This window comes from Microtus oregoni, unplaced genomic scaffold, assembly GCF_018167655.1.
Source record: "Microtus oregoni isolate MIOR12 unplaced genomic scaffold, Mior012 000146F_ref0000122, whole genome shotgun sequence".
Taxonomy (NCBI): Eukaryota; Metazoa; Chordata; class Mammalia; order Rodentia; family Cricetidae; genus Microtus; species Microtus oregoni.
This window is the reverse complement of record NW_024544796.1, coordinates 1,088,906-1,109,819: the sequence shown is the minus strand read 5'-3', so window position 1 is coordinate 1,109,819 and position 20,914 is coordinate 1,088,906. Positions and strand designations below refer to the sequence as shown.

General features: G+C 40.3%; 1 protein-coding gene across 4 annotated transcripts in view; it reads right to left on the bottom strand.

The window, feature by feature from the left end:
• Positions 1 to 20,914, bottom strand: part of LOC121444892 (inositol polyphosphate 5-phosphatase OCRL) — a 64,484-nt gene that overhangs the window by 17,528 nt on the left and 26,042 nt on the right. For 3 of the 4 annotated variants that reach the window (XM_041646817.1, XM_041646816.1, XM_041646818.1), the window contains exons 13-19: positions 19,750 to 19,861; positions 16,726 to 16,835; positions 15,150 to 15,285; positions 11,109 to 11,219; positions 10,363 to 10,528; positions 9,924 to 10,159; positions 56 to 79 (exon numbers count right to left, since the gene is read on the bottom strand). In XM_041646817.1, coding sequence (XP_041502751.1) covers positions 56 to 79; positions 9,924 to 10,159; positions 10,363 to 10,528; positions 11,109 to 11,219; positions 15,150 to 15,285; positions 16,726 to 16,835; positions 19,750 to 19,861 — 895 coding nt within the window. The remainder of the gene's footprint in view (positions 1 to 55; positions 80 to 9,923; positions 10,160 to 10,362; positions 10,529 to 11,108; positions 11,220 to 15,149; positions 15,286 to 16,725; positions 16,836 to 19,749; positions 19,862 to 20,914) is intronic. The other variant, XM_041646819.1, reaches the window with a different exon arrangement.

The window sequence follows — 20,914 nt, the reverse complement described above, 5'->3', positions numbered from 1 at the left end:
TTAAGTGTTAATCAAGCCCAAGGAAGCCTTCATTACCACCAATGAATTGAATTACCTTTTCTAGGAAGCTGTCTTCTTCCTGAGAGCAGAGCAGGAGAAAAGTCATTGGCAGATAGACAATGATTAGAGTTAATTCACAGCATTAGAAACAGCTCAGTATTAGATCTTGCTAGCTTGCTAGACATGGGCTTTTAAAAGCTCTGAACCCTTCAAATGACAAGCACTGAAAATAGAACACGTTTTCCACATGCAAAGTTCTTTGTCATGCATAGTATATTATTATACAGTTCCCTGGGATGATCATTCAAAAACCATCCTTCTACAAGCCTTGACTTTTCTGACCCCGGGAAGCTGCCTGAGAGTCGAGTCAAGCCTGGTGCTGCGGCTTCCTGTTCATCTGTTGTCATGTGCAGTTCTTACCTCATCCTAATGCTGGTCTGAGAGCAGACACTCAGAAACAGGTGATGAGCTACTCCTTTCTATCGCTCTTCTCATCTCATCTAGTGCCTGGAGTCTCCAAGAGTTTTTACCTTCTCTTGTACCCACCCGCCTCCTCAAAGGCCTATAGACTCCCCAGATTTGAAGGGCCTACTAAAATGTACATGGATTTTATCTCAGAGCTTTGTGGATCAGAGTATCCATCAGTTCCTTGATTTTCCTAGTGGACATAAAAGACAAGAAGCAGAGGAAACAGCACCTTTTCTCTTCCTTGTTATTTCTGCACTCACTACAACCCAATGGAAGCGAGAGCAGCAGCAATGATCACCACCACTTAAGGAATATCTACCAGGTACCAGCAGCCATGCCAAGGGTTTATATATGATGTCACTTTATCTGCACATCATTATGAAACATTAGTCCTGTTTTACAGATGAAGAAACTGAGGCTTTGGAGGTTAAATTATTTGCCCAAGGTCACACACAGGTAATAAGTGACAGAGTCAAGATTGGAACCCAGGTCTGACTAACCCCATTCATTATCACCCTACTCAGGTAGACAATTCAGAAAGGACAACACAAGCGCTTCCCAGATAGAGAGGCAGGGGAAACCTGTGGGAATATTTCTAGAATCAGCTAAGAACAGTGATAAATGCTATTCGCAAGGCAGCAAGGTTAATGCAAAGAGTATCAGCCCAGATGTGAGACAGGCCTTGGTACAAATCTTCCTTCTGCCTCCTACTGATTTCTCAGGCAATTTACCACACTTCATCTTGTCTCAGCGCCTTCATCTCTGAAGCAGGTAAAGTATTTTCTACATAGGGATAGTGAAGCAGTTTAAAGTTAGGAGGAAATGGGGTACACTGCCCCAGAGACTCTCAACTGGATTCTTCCTGATCCCATTGTAGACCACGGAGAAAATCAAGGCTAAATCACATCTCAGGTCTGGTGGGTGTAAGGAGAAATCTAAGACTTGCTGTCAGAGAAGCAAAGGTGTCTGGAGCGGGAGTGAGCATTTATTTCCTGGAGATTGCAAGTGATAATCCTGAACCTATTATCCTCAGTTGTTAATATGGCAATTAGGGGTCTTAATATTGTTAGATATTGTTAGATACTTTTGAATTTAACATGCTTTTCTGCATTTACCTAAACTTTTAAATACCATGTGAAATAAAGTAGTCAGAGTCCTAATAATAGTATGTATAAGGTCCATATTGTTCTATCATTATGATATTTCTAAATGTGAAGTTGATTCTCAGTGCCAGCCATCCAACTTAACAAAAATTTGTACTCTAATATTAAGTTTAGAAACACTCGTTAATAAATCTGACAAACAAATCTGACGTGACACACGATATACCAAGCAAAATGAAGCAAGGATTTTGTGTCACTGTAGGCCCTGAAAGTAGTTCCCTTTGAGTGGTGAGCATCTATCAGTATAAAGGGCTATGTGAAATACCTTCTAAGGAGGACAGTGACAAGTAAGGACACAGAGAAGAGAAAGATGTGGTTGGTCCCTGCTTTACAATTCTGACCAGTCCTCCTTAGTCTCATAATTTACAACTAATATTCTTATAACTCATATGTACAAGTTCGCAATACATGGCCACTTGTTCTTTAAAAAAATAATAAACCCAGGATTTTTTTTTGTCAGCTGGTGTTAGGGCCCAGAGCTGTGTACATGCTGTAGAAACTTTCTCCTACTGAGCCACATCTAAGCCCTTAAGTCACAGGATTTGGATGAAGGGAACTAATGTGGAAGTAAGCCAGGCCCAGTGGTGTAGGCCTGTTATGACGGTTACTAAAGAAGTTCATATGGACACAGGAGTTCAGGGCCAGTCTGGAAAACATAGCAAGATCCATGCTTAAAGAAAAGGTGGAAGAGGCAGAAAGAAACAAATGCACAGAAAAGTTAAATGACAAGGTAACTAAGAAGAACTTATTCATCTTGTTTGTAGGGAGCATAACCTAACTAGACAATGTTGAAAAAAATGTCAAAAGCCAAAAGGTGACACTGAATGACAGCTTAACGAATCTGGATTGTCTCTAACAGGCCTGTGGGAGCCACTCACTACCTTTGGGCAAGGAAAACCATTGCCCCCAGCGGGAGTAGTATTACAGAACGTTCAGGCTGGTAGACCTGAATGGGAAAACATGAAGTGCAGGAACAAAAGGAAACATTAAATGACTATTAGCATAGGCCAAGAGGGAGAAAAGAAACACCTTAAAACTAACAGGGGGGCAGGCAGTGGTGGTGGACACATTCAGTCCCAGCACTTGGGAGGTAGAGGCAGGTGAACGTCTGTGAGTTTGAGGCCAACTTGGTCTACAGAGAGAGTTCCAGGACAGGCAAGGCTACACAGAGAAACTCTGTCTCAAAAAGCCAAACCAAACCAAACCAACCAACCAACCAAACAAACAAACAAACACTAATATGGGGGCCCATGAAAGAGCTCAGCACATAATGGTGTTTTCCACTAAGCTTGATGACTTAAATCTCTGGAACTCACACGGGAGAAGAAAAGAAAGCAGCTCCACAACACTGTCCTCTGACCTCTACAAGTGTGCCTTGGAGTGAAAACACAAGCTAAATCAGTCAGTGAATCAACTTATTTACTAATATGGGGCCTAGGAGAAGGCTCACTTGATGGAGGTGCAAGTATACTGGATCCTACAAGCCAGGAGAGAACCAGCTCCCAAGAGCTGTCCTGTTCAACACACATGTGCTGTGGCACATGCATGTCTGTCCAAGTACACGTACACACACACACACACACAGACACACACACACACAGACACACACACACACAGACACACACACACACAGACACACACACACACAGACACACACACAGACAGACAGACAGACACACACACACACATACACACAGACAGACACACACACACACACATACACACAGACAGACACACACACACACACACACAGACAAAGAGAGACAGAGAGAGACAGAGAGAAACAGAGAGACAGAGAGGGAGAGAGAAATTTATTAAAAAAAAACTAGAATAGAGAAAACATATTTTAAAATAGTGGCCAGGCAGTGTTTCTTAGTGGTAGAACGATTATCTAGCATGAATACCACAATACCACAAACATGAGGAATGGATAAAAGAGAAAACTCTAAAAGAATAAAACTGATTGATAAAATGCAACTGGAGAGGCAGCAAATTTACATGAAAAGTTGATTTCAAGCCGGGTGGTGGTGGCATACGCCTTTAATCCCAGCACTCGGGAGGCAGAGGCAGGTGGATCTCTGTGAGTTCGAGACCAGCCTGGTCTACAAGAGCTAGTTCCAGGACAGGCTCCAAAACCACCGAGAAACCCTGTCTCGAAAAACCAAAAAAAAAAGAAAAAAAAAAGAAAAGAAAAGTTGATTTCTGTGGTAGCTAGGATGGTGGCTCAGTGGTTAGAGCATCTGCTATATAAGTGTGATGGAGTTTGGCCCCCCAGAACCCACTCAAATGCCAGGTAGGTGTGGTGGCCCACCTGTAATCCTAGCCTAGGGGAGATGTGAGATCTTCAGAAGCTGGCTAGAAAGACTAGCTAAATCATTGAGATCTGTGTTTGACTGAGAAACTTTGCCTCCACAAATAAGGTGTGAGACAGATGGAGAATGATCCCCAACATCAAGCTAGGGGCTTCACATGCATGAGTACACACATGCACACACCTGAATATGCATATACAAAGTGCACATCACACACACTTGAAAGTGTAAAAAGGAAAATAGATAGTGAGTTTACTTCTCTGGGTGTAGGCATAAAGACAACAAATGTAAATTACACTTAATCCAACACTAGCCTGAATTTTGAAACTAGAAACATCAGTTAATCTCTACTAATAAAAGGTCACTCATTCTGTAGTTCAGTGGACTTGAAAGGGCACAAATATTCTCTTTGGTAAAGGCTCTGTTGATCTCATTCTGAACAGGAGCCCACTTCAGGATTTGTTTCCCTGGGGTGACATGACACGTAACCAATGCAATGCAAATCATTCCTAAGTCCAACATTTACCCTAAGAAGAACGTTCTCGGTAGTGAATGTAGCTAAAACAATATAAAAGAGGGTTTCTGTTTTTGTTTTGCAAATTGAAGATTCAGACTGACAGTACTGGGGATTGAATCCAGGGCCTGTGGAATGTTAGGAAAGAATTGCATCTCCACTAAGCCACATCTCCAGCTCCCTCACCCACTTGTAACTCCTTACGTGGAGACAAGGCCTGTTAAATTTCTCAAGCTAGACTTGATCTTGTGATCCTCCTGCCTCCAGTCTTCCAAGCGACTGGATAAAAGGTGTGTGCCACCAGGCTCAACTAGAAGGTTCCAATTTAAGAATAACTAAATGGAAACTGAAGTTCTCAAAGAAATAGTTCATATGAAATATATAGAAGAAACCAGTCATACAAGTAACAGGACAAGAAAGGAGCAATTAGATCAGCAAGATAAAGCAAACCCAGGGTGAAGAGAATACAGGTCCTGAACAAATCACCAAGCTCCTATCTCAGACTTTATATTCTTCTCCTCACTGGTATGTTCTCCACCCATCTTTCATCTTTTTCGTGTCTGTACTTGCAACCAAAACCCTTAACCAGTTCTGGCACATCAAGCCTGGCCTTCTTTCCATTAGCTCATTCTATATGCAAAACCAAAAGGTTCCTTCCAATATGTCAATTTTCAACCTTGTACTAGTCCTCAAAGTCTCCTGAAGAAGGTTGGAGATAATCTCTGGCTCAAGCATAAGTGCATCTCTTTATTTTGGGACCATTGCCTACCCCTATTCTACAGAACCAGTTTCATGTATCATAATCTGACCCTTCACCCTCCGGGGAAATCTTAGTATTTCCCACTCATGGTCACTTTTCTCTTACTTTGCATCCTTTATTCAAGGTGCTCCTTACTTCTAGAACACTCTATTCAGCTTATACCTAAATACATGTTTGCTTCTCAACTAGGCTATGGGGTACCTTTTCACAGACTGGGGTTTGTTCTTTTCTTTTTATTTATTTAATGTGCATTGGTGTTTTTACCTGCATGTATGTATGAGGTTGTTAGGCTTGGAGTTACAGACAGTTGTGAGCCGCCATGTCGGTGCTGGGAATTGAACCCGGGTCCTCTGGCTGAGGAGGCAGTGCTCTAACCTCTGAGCCATCTCTCCAGCCCCCACATGTTTGTTTCTTAAGTGCTCTGATTTGAGTGGAAATATGTCTGTGGTCAACTTCAAATCACTTTTCTAATGTACGTTATTCATATGTACTGAACATATTTCTAGATCATGTTAATGTTACAAGCATCAAATATCCATTAAGACAAAAATAGGCCGATTCTGAGATTGATTTTGCAGAGATTTCCTGGTGAATCGATAAGCTTTTATAGCACACAAGGGCTTGAGCAACTGTGTAGAAAAGGAATCTACAGTGAATACAAATTACAACCTCCATAACATTCACTTTACATCATTTCCCAAAGTGTCGACTTACCCAAACAGAGTGAACAGTAGCCAGTATGGACCACTAATGTTCAAATTATCTCCAACAAAACTATCTACTAACCATAACTTAGGATTTAGCTATATTTTGCATGCAAGATACTTTCATGACCACTAAATTACAGAAACTCACATAATCTCCATACTACTTTACAGCCAGCATGTAATAAATATTGATGATTATTTGCAGGTTAACAAGTTAGTTAATAAATTAGAAAAATGGATCTTTGTTTTGAGAAAGAATAAAAATAATTACAACAGCAAATAATTCTCATCTGTTTCCTCTTTACTTAATCCCAACTATCCTAGGAGTTGTAGAATCTCTAATATTGAATATGGTTGGAAGAATAAAGTAACATAAGTATCTCCCTGAAACAGTACATGGAAACAAATCACATGCGCTGAACTCATTTTTGGCTTCCCTGTGAATTTATAGCACACAATACAATACAGGACATGTACCAGTATTAAGGGTACTGTCTCATGGGTTTGAAATATCCCGCTGGGTCCAGAAAAGCATGAGTGAACATGAGACCTAAAGAAGTATTTCAGGGTCAAAGTAGGCGGAAAGGTGTTCAGAGAGGGAAGTGGTGAGTTTAGATTCCTGTTTACTGCCTCACAAAATGGAGAACTTCCTTATTGATGAGATAACAGTAATTTAATAATACTGAAATGCAATAACCTGTGGAAAGAATGAGAGCCCTAAAGCCTACAAAATAAGAACTTTCACAAAGAACAAATGATGATCATGGATGTATAATTTAATAAAAAGTCATTATGTAATTACAAATGACTAAGGTTCTATTTCTTTAACCCTGAGTCAATAATGTCCTGAAAGAGCAAAGAGGGCCCCTTACAGAGATGCTGATTAATCTAATGATTTTGTGTACTTTCTACTTACGGATGTGGTCAAATTGCCTGATAATATCCTTTCTATACAGTAAGACCTTTTAAAGCTTGCTGAACCTCCTAGTCACTTCCAGAATATGAAAAAAATTATGGTCAGGTACTATAATGCTGCCACTGACTTTGATAAAATAAGCCATGGTCTAATTGATAGGAAAACAAGAGTAAAGAGAGGGTATACAAGGATAAGTTAAAAATACCAAAGAAGAAATGGCTAAATTTAGGAATTAAGAGACCATTGCCTGGACAACTAAACTAGACTCTTAAAAGGCAAATGACAATAAAGAAAAAATAGAGACTTGCTCTACTATGAAGGATATACATATAAACATGCTATATACTACATGAAAGGTACTACAGAAACCTTAGCATATATATGAATATATGCATATACACATATACATACACACATGCTATACACTACATGAAAGGTACTACAGAAACCTTAGCATATATATGAATATATACATATACACATATACACACACATGCTATATACTACATGAAAGGTACTACAGAAATATTAGCATATATATTAATATATGTATATACACACATACATATACATACACACATGCTATACTGCATAAACCAAGATTGCATTTTGGTTTTTAAAAAGCTATAAAAGAAATTGCTAGAATAATTGGAAAAATATGAATATAAACTAGATGTTAGACGGTATTGTGGATTACTGTTAGCTTTCTGAAATATAATAATAGTGTGTGCATGTAAAAGTTTGTCCTTTTTCTTAAGAGATACAGGCTGAAGTACTTAGTGTCAAGATGACATAGTGGCACTTAATTTTAAATGTTACAGAAAAATATCTGTGTGTGTGTGTGTGTTTGTAAGTTGTGGGAGTTCACGGTATTATTCTGTTTTTTTCTTACACATTTGACATTTTTTATAAATTGAAGGATCGGGGCTAGAGAGATAGCTCAGCTGTTAAGAGCACTGGTTTCTCTTGCAGAGAACCTCAGATTGGTTCCCATTAACCAGACAGAGGCTCACAATGACATAGTTCCAGAGGAATCCGACACCCTTTCCTAACCTCTGTTGGTAGGCATGGAATGCATATGGTTCACAGACACACACACACACACACACACACGCGCGCAGAGAGAGAGAGAGAGAGAGAGAGAGAGAGAGAGAGAGAGAGAGAGAGAGAGAGAGAGAGAGAGAGGCAAAAGCAGGAACAAAGAAAGCTAGGAAATAGGGTTTGGGATGAAGTAGAAAAAATCATGCAGAATCTATTCTAACAGGTGAAATGCAAAATTTGAAAACTAAGACTATGGTGGCAGGCCTCATGCCAAACAGGAGATGGCCAACACAAAATGAACCCATCCATTCTGGTAAACATTTTGTCTCATCTTGCTTTGTTTGGGCATTTTTTTGTCCCACTTGTCTTTTGCAAGGCTTCCTATCTTTTGTTTTTATAGTTTTTGTTTGTACGCACATGCGCGTGCATTTCTTATGATTTTTTTCCCTTTTAAAAGAATTCTAGTCTTTTGTCTTTTGTTTGCCTCTTTGTCTGCTTTCTAAAGTCAGAGAAGAAAGAGTGTGGAGTTGGTTGGGTGGGGTGGGAAGGCTCTGGGAAAAGCTGAGGGAGGGGATCTGTGATCAGACTATATTGTATAGTTTTTTTTTTGATACAAAAAGGGAATATGGTGGTAGAAGAAAAACAATTACGAGAAATACCAGACTGGCAGGATATGAATTTCTATAGAAAATGGGTTTCTTTCAAACACAGGTAAAGCCTTCCATCATGAGAGCTCTATGGAAACAAATAGAATTCCAGTGCTGTAATTTGCTCTGAGTCACAGGTGCAACAATTCCATGGCAACAGCACAGATACAAGTCAGCAGGCTGCTGCTCCTCCTCTAACCCTTCTTGTGGGATATTACAATCACTAGCTCTGCCCAGGCCTAAGCACCAATGTGATTTTATCCACATGATAACATTTGGCTCTTCATTATATTTGATAAAAAAGCTAAGAATAAACTTGTAGTGCCAACCTGTACACACATCCAACAATAGTTTCATTTATCAGAAAAGTTTTTAATAGGATGAATTTGCTATTAAGTCATGTTTTTTTTTACTGAAAATAATATACTTTCTCCTCTTAAGACTATAGATATTCTATAATAACTTGGTTTGGGAAAGGGGAGGAAATAATTCTCTTTTCCTTTTTTGAGTCACATTAAGTGAACAAGCCTCAGTGTGCATTATACCCATCTATGGACTGAGTTTGCATCTCAGTTGGCAGAGTGCCTGCCTAGCACGCATGAAGCCCTGGCTTTGATCCCCAACACTGCATAAACCAGGCTTGGGGCATATACCTATGATCCCATACTGGGGAGGTGGAGACAGGGAGATCAGAAGTTTAAAGTCATTCTCATTTGAACAGGAAATTCAATTCCAGCCTCGGCTACCAAAGAAAAAAGCTTCTAGAATATTAGTAAAATGTAGACTCAGGCTTCATATCTAAAAATTCTGTTACCACTGGTGAATGGGGATAGGTACCTCTACGTAGAGTAAGCACCCCTAAGACAATGATGCAGGTTCTGTAAGCTTTCCTAACAGCCTGTGTTCTCATCAGCAGCCAAGTTTGATTTGATATAATGTAGGGAGGGATACTGGAGAGGAAGTCAGACAATCTGGGCGAAAGATCTGTCACTAACTTAGCTGACTATGGGCAACTGAATGCCTCTGGACCTCAGTGTTCTTGCCAGCACAATGAGGATAATACCGCATGGTGCCCTTGCCACACCTCACATACATGCCAATTTATGTGAAAGAGTGTGATAAACCTAACAAGCATCATAGCTTTGAGAGAGCCTTTAATCTTATTTTGGAAGTATACTACCTACTATAGTCACAACAAGAGTTAACGACAGATTAGCCTCTTCTTTTCCCTCTTAGGCTTAATTTAATTTAAGTAGTGCTAAGATAAAGTGACATTCTTCTGTATCATTTGTCAGTTCCCCTGACCCCAGAAGAAGAGAGAAGGCACAGAAATAATGGGGACAAAAACATGCAAATTAAATGTGAAGACGATTTATGTTTTAGAATGCTTCTCACCAAGTCTATGAGTTTGGTAACAGGAACTTCTCGGATTGGCCTTTTCATTCGACACAAAGCCTCTAAGGATGTACCAAAGCAACTCGGAAGGTAATTCCCGCCGATGGTCAAGAAGTAATCTTTGCCTCGATCCAAATGAAGGACGAGAATATCCTCAATCTTATCTTCACCAGAGTTCAGGATGGTTACAGAGTCTTTGCTGACGTAGACATCAAGAGAAATGTCCACTGTCTCATCTGAAATGAAAGAGATGGTGCATTGTAGCCCAGAGCTTTCTGGTGGAAAAATCAGCTGTCCTCAAAAACAAGAACAAAACAACAATGGGGAAAGGATGGGACACACGAATATAAAGACAGTGAAGCAAGAGACAAGCGCTTAGAGAACTAGAAGTTAAGCCAAGGTGGTGGCAAGCAGAGGCAGTGGTAAAGGGGAAACTCACTTGGCTCCAAGTAGCCCTCAAAAGGTTCAGCTCGAAGCCATGGCTTGCAGTATTGGCTGTCATTAAGTTTAGGGATGAAAGAAAAATGGCAGGGAACCTGTCCATTGTTGCTGATCTGGAACTTCTCCTTTTGCAGCTGCCGAAACTTCACATTCTCAAACATAAACTGGGGAACAGACAGACACAACCATGCATCACTAGTAGGGGAAGTAAGTTGGATTATTCATAGACAATATGAATCAAGAGTAAGGTAGTTATTAATCATACCTACCACATGTATTCACAGACCGAGACGACTTCCTAGCATTGGCTTTCCTACATTATTTAGCTAACACCAGCAAAGAAGGTGCTAGGTAACTTTTGACCCTGTTCAAGGCTACTCTGATTCTTCCAGGGATCCTGAGATGAACACAATTGTGGTCCAGGGTGCTTATTCTGTGACTAGGCTCTGTTCCCTCAAACATATGAACTGAGCACCAAACAAGAGTAACTAATATGAGGACTTCCAAGCTGCTAGGTGCGGTTTTAAGAACTTCTCATGTATTAACTCATGTAATCCAGGAAAGGGAGCTGCATCTCTGAGGCTTTTTGTGCTCCTCTAGCTACCGAACTGCAAAGCTGACACCAGAACAGAGACAGTCTGACACCAATGGAGATGTTATCCTTGATGCCCTTTGAAGTGACACGGTTTCCTCTGTGTTAACTAATAATGGATAGTAGACAAGAAGCTGTCTAGTTTTGCTCACCTCTCTCCTGCTAAGTTCTAATGAAGGAAGGAAGTCATTTTCCATTCTGTCCATAATGCGTACGATATCTTCAAAGACCTTCCGATACCTTCGTTCATCCACAACCTTCACCTAACGGGAAAGAAGGAACCATTTTCAGCTCTACACACTCCTAGCTCATCTCCATCGAAGAGTAATAATTTCAAACTGGGCATTACGGGGACACCTTTAAGATAAACTGTAGTACAATCAACACCCTTCAAAGCTTTAATATCCTGCTTCATCCATAACCTTCACCTCAAAGGAAACAGATTTTTATTTAGTCTCATGTAATCTCAACTTCTCTAAGAAGTTCTAATAAATTCTAAAAGCCACTAAAATAAATTAATAAGCATTATAAAATCCACTTTATGGGAAAGATAAAGTCAAATGGCTAAATTTCTGGAAAAGTAAAATCTCTAAGACGTCTGATAATGGTATATGTCTGGGTATATGGTATATATTTTTCCTTGCTCCATTGTTAATTATCTGAGAGTGGAGAAAATGAGAACTTGTAATAAAAATGATTTCTTGCAGTGCTAAAACACATCCACTGCTATTTTTAACAAGCAAAAATTGTGAAACTGTACAAAATAATGCTCGAAGCATTTAAGTCCATTAGTTGCTATGCCCGTTGACAGGAATCAGGTAATTGCTCAGATTACTAACAGGAAAACTGTGGTGTTAGGAAATGGAGCCAGTGACCATTTTAGAAAAGGGCCACCACAACATGTCCTGGAGTAAAACCATGACAACAGACAAGTCATTTGGAGTAATGGGTCAATAAAGTTTCTAGATGACACAGCATTTCCAGCTTCCTGACATAGCTGTATTTTTGTAAATATTAAAAGTTCAAACAAACTAATGTTACCACTTGGCATAAGTAATGTAACATCACTGTCATATTTGAGACATCAGTTTCCCTTTTACATAAAGTATAAAATCACAAAAATCCATCTTAAAAAGATTAATGTATACAGCAAAGTTCTGAGGCAGATGTGGGAAACAACAGAACTAAATGGACTAGGGAGGTTTTTTTTTTTTTAAAAAAAATACATTGCTGCCATAACTTAGAGAACTGAGGAACTGAGGGTTGATCACTTTAACCCCACAGTATGTAAGCATTAGGTTAAGTTAAATCTTAAATTTTTTTAAAAAAATGTAACTTTTTCTTTCTTAAAAAATATTGTTTGAACTTTCAAGACCACAGAAGCAAGGGCTATTCTAAGATTTGAGCAGTTCACATAACTGGCTCCCTGGCAAGATCTGGAAAACTATGCAGATTCTTTCATAAAGACGAGGTAAGAAACAGATTCCACCTGGCTGAGGTTTAAAAACACAGGGGCCTGGGACTATTCTCACATTGTTGAGGTGAGGGGTTCATGGCTCCATCCTTTTTTCTTCTTACAAAGTTCTCTGAGCAATGGGCATTTTCCCTAAAATCTGAGAGCCATCACAGCAGATCACAGAACCCAGTGCAGGGTAGAACACTGTCTCAAACAGTCCACAGCAAGTCTTTAGAAACTGACAACAGAACACTTGACTCCTTTGCTAAAAGTCCCTGGGGCCTGTGGTGGTGCCCCAATGTGTAATATAGATTTTAAAGTCTCTAATAATAGTTAGCACAAGGTTCTAAAGTATGAAGTAGTTACTCAATAAAAGCAAACCTATTCTCTATGGATTAGCACTACTTAATGGTGCATCTAGGATAACAGACAGTGGTGGGAAGAATCTTACCATGGGATACATTCATTTCAGAAAAGGAAATCCCCAACAAATTAGGAATTCAGTATAAAAGGAAAATGAGCTAGATCTTAACAAAATGACCCAGAGAGATATACTATATATCACAAACAAAATTCACATCAGCACATAGTATAAGACCATTTACAACACACACACATATACACAAAACTTTTGAGCAGAAAGACATATGCAGAAGTCTAGCATAGATATAAGACATTTCCACCATTACAGAAAGCACCAATGATGACACACGTCTAGGAAGACAAACACTCATACATGGTGTTGGCCTGGCTAGGAAGTAGGGATTTATGAAAAGTCTCAAGTGGGAGATGACAGTTACTAAAGAGTCTCAGTCTTTTTTTTTTTTAAAGATTTATTTATTTATTATGTATACAACATTCTGCCTCAATGTATGCCTGCACGCCAGAGGAGGGCACCAGATCTCAGTACAGATGGTTGTGAGCCACCATGTGGTTGCTGGGAATTGAACTCAGGACCTCTGGAAGAGCAGCCAGTGCTCTTAACCTCTGAGCCATCTCTCCAGCCCCAAGAGTCTCAGTCTTTTGTGTAAATTCGGCTTAGGTCTCTATTTTAACAAAAAGACAAATTAAATTTTCTTCTTTGTGTGTGCATGCATGTGTGTGCATGTGGCACGCCACACATGTGGAGGTCAGAGGACTACTTTCAGAAGTTGTCTGATTCTCTCTTTCCACCATGTGGATCCCAGGAATCAAAGTCGGGCCATCAGGCTTGCTGACAGGTACCTTTACCCACTGAGACACCTTGCCAGCCCCACAAAGGGCTCATGCAAGTGTTGTATCACTCTCAAGGAAGTCATGCTGGAACTCCCTGAGTTTTTATCTGCTCATCTGTGAAGTGAGCATTGTTGTGGGAAGTAACTGACATGCACAAATTCCCTAAAGCCATTTTGGGCCTACAGATACTAGCTGCTGTATGTTGGAATGGAAGGGAAGGGGTGGGGGTGCATAGCTCAGTGATCTGGCAGGTGTTTAGAAGGCACAAAAGCCCGTGTCTGATTCCTAGCATCAAATTAAAAACAACTGTGGATACTGGAAGGCGAGAAACAACTCCTACCCAAACTGTCTTCTTACTTTTACACAGCACACAGCATGTGCCTCCCCAGCCAAAATATAATAAGAAACAAAAACAAGTGCAGCCCAAAAGTGGAAAAAAAATAAAGTTGTTGGTTGTCTTGAAAATTTTAATATACTCTAAGACCAAGAATTAATTTTGTTTCTCAAGGAAATGCCCTAAAGTCATTCTTCTTTAAAAGAGGACTTGAGGGTGGAGGTGGGAGTGGAGAGATGACTCAGAGGTCACAAACACTGGCCGCTCTTCCAGAGGACCCGGCTTCAATTCCCAGCACCCACATGGCTGCTCACAACTGTCTGTAACTCCTGTTCCAGAAGATCAGACTCCCTCACATAGACATGCATGCAGGCAAAAATGCTAAGGTACATAAAATAGAAACAAATAAATCTTTTTTAAAAAAAAGACACATGGGTAACACCTATGACAGCAGTCCCTGAAACTGACATAAACAAAAGTAACCTGTCTCACTATGCCCTTCGCATGGTTGAACTCATTAATCCTCATGAGTAGGTCCCATTACCACCATACTATGTAGAGCAGATTGACACATAAGGATGCTAAATAAATTGTCCATATTCTTCACAATTACAAAGTGGTTGACCTGGAATGTAAAACCAAGCAGTAGACTACCTAATTCATCCTAGTGAGACTCACAAGAGTTATATCCTGACAGGTTACATGACCACATATGTGGAAAATACACAAGAAGTAATCAAAATATCAACCATCAAGCTTATAAGATAATTTCCACACTCATAACACAGTTAAAAATGGGAAAATGCATTCATATTAGAGGCGAAACAGGTTATCAATTCAGCCTAAGATGCAACCAAGTACAAAAGAACATAATATCTATGCTGTTTGAGAGGAACGTGCCACTGCAGTGGACAGGACTCTCTTGAATGAGTAGATCTGGTTCTGTTCTGATCAGTCTGTGCCTACATGGAATAAAATATCTGCATATCAGTAAAGAGACGGGATCATGAAGAAATAGAAGGCTAGCATTTGGGAGGGTTGAGGGGTGCTAACTACTCAACTCTGAGAATGATAATTTGCTTAGAGAACATTTATGGCACGCTAGAGTACGAATTTACTCTATCTCCATAATGCTCTGGAAGTAGCTACTTAACACGTAAACAAATGAATGAGCAATTAACTATTTACCCCAATATGGAACAGGGCGCTAACAGGCTTGTGGTCACTAGTTTTGAGTTCCATGTGACTCCGGTAATGAAGTTGATTAATATTTATTCCTCTCCAAAGAATTCGGTCACACCAGGCTGGAACGCGGCATTTCCCACTGTAAATAAAGGAATGAGTCACAAACAGAGTATACGGTACTAGGATGTTGTAACACACACTGGTTTAGAATCACATTAGGCCTCTTCTAATATGCTTCCAATGAAGCACATACTTCTCCTTCCCAGGCGGTCCCTATCATCTTCTCTACATTGCAAGCACCGATAAGGGCCTGTGTATGCTTGTCAGCCACTAAACTCCTAGCACTACTGCCCAGTACAAAGTATAACGTGCCTAGTGTCAACTAATGGAGGGATGGTTTCCCTAAATTTAGGTCTGCATCGTAAATGTCACCACAGGGAAGGATGGAACAGCACCTCCTTAAAATAGCCTTCTCAGAGCCAAGGACAATGGCACTGAGTTTTGATTCTACTGCATGGACTGGCCTTGTGGGAGACTAGTCTGTTTGGATGCTCCCCTTCCTAGATAGACCTGGATGGAGGTGGGGAGGACCTTGGACCTCCCACAGGGCAGGTAACCCTGACTGCTTTTAGGACTGAAGAGGGAGGGGGAGAAGGAGTGGGAGGAGTGGGAGTGAAATGGGAGGAGGGGAGGAGGTGGAAATTTTTAATAAATAAATTAATTAATTAGAAAATAGCCTTCTCAGGTCAGGATCCCATCCTTAACATTTTCTCTTCCTTTGCTCCACCTGACTGCAATGGCACTCCATGATAGACAACTAATGAACTTGAAAACCGCCATTCTCTATTTCTAGGCCGGGTTTAACCTCTGGAGAAGACTAGAGCTTTCTCTTCTAAGAAGTATGGGTCCAGATTTCAGGATGTCTAAGAGGATTATTTTTGTTTTTTTCATTAATGTGTGTGTGTGTGTGTGTGTGTGTGTGTGTGTGTGTGTGTGTATGTGTGTATGCAGATGTCCTCAAAGGTCAGAGAAGGATGTCAGATCCCTTGGAGCTGGAGTTCCTGAACTTAGGTCCTCTGCAAGAGCACCAAGTATTCTAGCCACTGAGCAATCTCTCCAGGCCCTTACCAGTGGATTCTAATGTGTTCTCAGGACCAAGAATGACTCTGCTTGGAGAACTGCTTATGACTCTTGGTTCTCAGAGTATCCAGAGTCAGTAGCAGAGAAGTAGTTTGGCTAAGAGCATTAGGTAAGCATTAGGGGAGGAGGCTAAGAGCCTTAGGTGAGAAAGAAAGGTAAGACTAGGGAACACAAAAAAAATCTAAACAAGTTTGCAGAGGTGACAGAAACAAGGTACCAGAGGCAGTTCATAAAATGTCACCAGCCCTGATATCTAATTAATACTTTCCTAATTTAAGCTCAGTTTGAAATACTCTTCTGTAATAACACTAAGCCATTAGATTTCCCTCTCTGCATACAGAATGATATAAAAAAATCCTAGCCTTTCAGGAGGGACATGGAAAAGCACAGGAAAGATCAAGCCTTAACCTCGTCTGCGAGAAGGTTCTTATCACTTTACCTGGAATCCCATCTGTCAGTTTTAGAATCATACTTGTAAGTGGGAATAAACTTGATTTCCCCTTCATTGAAATCCACAAAGGCTTTTTTCTGTGTGCGCTGAATGTTTAACTGCAGCCAGAAAGAAACACCATGTAAGCACAACAACACTACATTAGCAGAGGTGATAATCAGGCTGGTTGGTCACTGTTCCCTTTGTAGGGATCCAGTTCCAGAGCCCTTTCAAGTGTGGAAAAATACACAGATAAGACTGCTAATCTTTCGGATTCAATGACAACACTTGTTATTAGTACATTGCCATTTTATTGCCAACTGTGGTCAGGACAAAACTGTGGAAACAAGAACTTCGAATAGTCCTACACTGTTTAGAACTGGACAGGCACAACCTAGCATAATCATAATTACAACACCACCATCACCACCAAAACCATGCAGACCTTAAAAGGATAATTCCTGAAACCAATTTCAATGACTAGCTAATGTTTTTTCTTTTTTAAAAAAAGTGGGTGAATTGTTGCAATAGAGAGGGCCCGGTGGTTAAGAGAGCACACTGCTCTTCCAGGGGACCCAAATTTGTTGGATGGCTCACAGCTACCTGTAACTTCAGCTCTAAGGGATCCACAGACTTATTCTGGTCTCCATGGGCACTGCATGTACATGCTCTAACCCATTCTCCCTCTCTCTCCCTCTCTCCCTCTCTCTCTCTCTCTCTCTCTCTCTCTCTCTCTCTCTCTCTCTCTCTCATTCTCTCTCTCTCTCTCTCTCTCTCTCTCTCTCTCTCTCTCTCTCTCTCTCTCTCTCTCTCTCTCTCTCACACACACACACACTGACCCTCCTGTCTCCATCTCTCCCTGTTAGTGCTGGGGTTACAGGTCCATTTTTCCATACTTGGCTTTTTTATGGATGTTGGAATCCAAATTCAGGCCATCATGCTGGCAAGGCAAGTACTCATTTCTCCAGCCCTATAACCCATTCTTGTAGAAAGTTATCCTCACTCAGATATTTTACCAAAGTTACACAAGATTCAGCAATTATCCCAACTGTACCCTTTCTAGAAGCAAGAAAGAGGAAGGAATACAAATTAGCCATTCGACTTCAGTGTAAAGGCAGATAGCTAAGGAAGACTCACTATAAAAACTATTGTACTGCACAACACTTGAATTTTTACTGTGTCTAAAGGTCAAAAGGCTCTCATAGGGATTTAAAGACATTTGAATCAAGTTAAAACTTTGTCTTTTCTCATTAAGAAGCATTTACTTTCACTCCTGTACCATGATGTGCTGGGTGGATAATAAGAAAGTAAAACCAGCATACCAAAGAGATAAGTGTTCACATATGTTTACTGTGGCATTAGTTATATAGCCAAAAATAAGGAACCAAGAAAAGTGCCTGTGAATACTGACTAGATAAAGAAAATGTGACACACATATATTATTCAGTCATAATCAATGAAGCACTGTTATTTGCAGCAAAATGGATGAGCTAGACGTAATTATTGTTAAATGAAATAAATCTGACACAGAAAGACAAATGTTACAATTTAGCTCTCAGGCATGAAAGCCAAAAGAAGTCAGCCTGAATGTAGAATAGTGATAATCAGAAAGTGGAATGTGAGGAGAGGTCATATAAAAATAACGAGGTGATTTTTATGGTGCTCTAGATTGTCCTCACAGCCTAACATAGATTATGCAAGTGTTTGACCACTGAGCTACATCCCCAGATCCCAGAGGCTGGATTTGATTATTCTACTCCAACTCTACATGCTGATACATCAAAGAAACACAATGACTGTGTACAATTAATATGTATTAATCAAATATGAAATGACATGAAGGAATATTCATTTTCATGGATCACTACCTATATTCCAAAAAAATTATTCTTATGATCAAGGTGTTTTGGCCTATGTCTGTAACAGCAGCACTTAGGAAGCAGAGGTAGAAGAAGTGCAAGTTCAAGGTCAGCCCTAGGCTATATAACTAGTTCCAGGCTAGGACAGGCTTTATAGTGATGCTCAAGCGCAAAAATAAAAAAAGGATGTATAAAAATAAAAATTCAACTCATTTACCAGCTTTACACACCAACATAGAGGCTTATAGTCACAGACTGGTTTACTGAATATCATGTTTTGTCTGAGCGCTCCATAATCAATAATTTCCCCACAAGTACTTTGGTTGTTCTTGTTTGTTTATATGTGGGTAGGCTTCCATGTAGGGATGTGCAGAAGTCAGAGGGTGCTATCAGGATGCTTTCTTCAATCACTTCTCTACCTTATATTTTGAGACCAGGCTCTCTCACTGAACCAGGAGCTCACTGTTTGGACTAGGCTGACTGACCAGTAAGCCCTTGGGATATACACCTGTCTCCCTCAGAATGGGGATTACAGATGCATGCTACTGTGCCTGGCATTTACATGGGTGCTGAGGATCCTAACTCAAGTACAGATTCTTATGGAACAGACACTTTATCCACTGAGCTACCTTCTCAGCCCCTTCCACTGGTTTTAACATCAACAGCTAAATATCAGTCAACACCAACTTATCAACCAGTTCCTATTTGACTATAGCTTATGCTGGTCATTCCCAAAAAACCTTTTTTTTATTAGCTTCCCAATCTCTTTCATAGGGCCTGCCCCTCTGTTTGATCTCCAAGCTGTTGCTCAGTCTGCCAAATAATCACAGAACAATTTTCCCCATTCCATCTGCTAAAGCACATTAATAGAGCAGAAGGCAATTCTCCTCTAGGAAGTATTCTCCAACTAACCTCATGTATGCTGTAGCCAATCTAGACAAATCTCTAAAATCTCTGCCTGATAATGACTTATTAAATGAATTTTACATTGGCTTTTTGTCACCAACATTATCTCCCTTGAATCTTAGTACTTAATCAAGGCACTCCAAATCTATATATCCCCAGGTACAATGTCTTACAAGATAGTAAAACTTGCATCTCTTCCCAGCATAAGCCATGCCTACCATGTCTATCTCATAATCCTCACCATCTCTGCCACTGAAACTTCACTTACCTGGTCGAATTTCAAGAGCTTCTGAAGGTCATTTTTATTAATAAGACTTTTCACCTCATTGGCGTCAGGCATGCAAAGTCTGTAGTTCAAGTCTCCCAACCAAATGACAACACTGAAGACCAAGAAATAGATTAGAATAGCACTAATTAACATTAAAGTCAATCAGAGGAGAACTGAGAGAAGAAAATGGGTAGACTACTTATAAGGATCTATTTATCGCTGACAAGGGGTTTAAAGCTGCCATCAATTCTTTAGGGGCAAGTACTGCCAATCCCGGAGAAAGCCAATAGACTATAAAATATCTGGGAAAATAGGCACGCCACATAAAACTGAATGAAAGTGGGGCCATATAGTATACATATGGGATTTGGAAGCCAAGGAATTAATGGACTGAGAAGCATGCAGTTTATTTGCTGGATTAGCTTCAAAATTTTGTCTGGCCACCTGCCAGGTCTCTAGGCAAAGAGAATCTTAATGCTTTTTGCCTCCCAGAGCCCTGAGGTTCTGTAGGTGCTCTGTCACGGTTTGGATGGTGGGAAGGACTGACAGCCCACTAGGAAAATTGAGCCCGACCCTCCAGTGTAGTCAACCTGACAAAATCTGTTTCAGATCTGAAGTTCAAGTTCCCCCAAAGAAGGATACTGGCACCTTACTTCTCAACCGCAGCACCAGGACTTGAGATGTGCCAAGACCCTGAAATTACCACATCAAAATGGGTCCCTTTTGAGTCACCTCAAGTTCTCAAAGGCAACAGGAAAGTTTGGACTCTTGGGATTAAATTTATGGAATTTCTGGGGGCTTCATGAACATAAATTTCAAGGCCTTGACTTTGTCATTGTGAAACCCAATTCTATATTCCCCCAACTGTTGAGACAGTAAGGACATATTCCAATATTACCACCTTGCCCTGTTCCTTCCTTAATTCCCCTAATATCCACTGCTTCTCATAATCCTAAATTATCTTTTGATTTACTACAGTTCCCGCCTTGCGCTATTCCTTCCAAATCATCGTCTCAGAGTTTCAAAGAATTTCTCCACAGCTGATTCTTTGCGACACCACCTAACCCATTCCTCAATGGACTTCTGCTCCTGTCCTTATGAAATCCCCGTCTTCGCAGACCTATCCCTGCCACCCATTTTTAATAATCACAACCGTTAAGAAGAA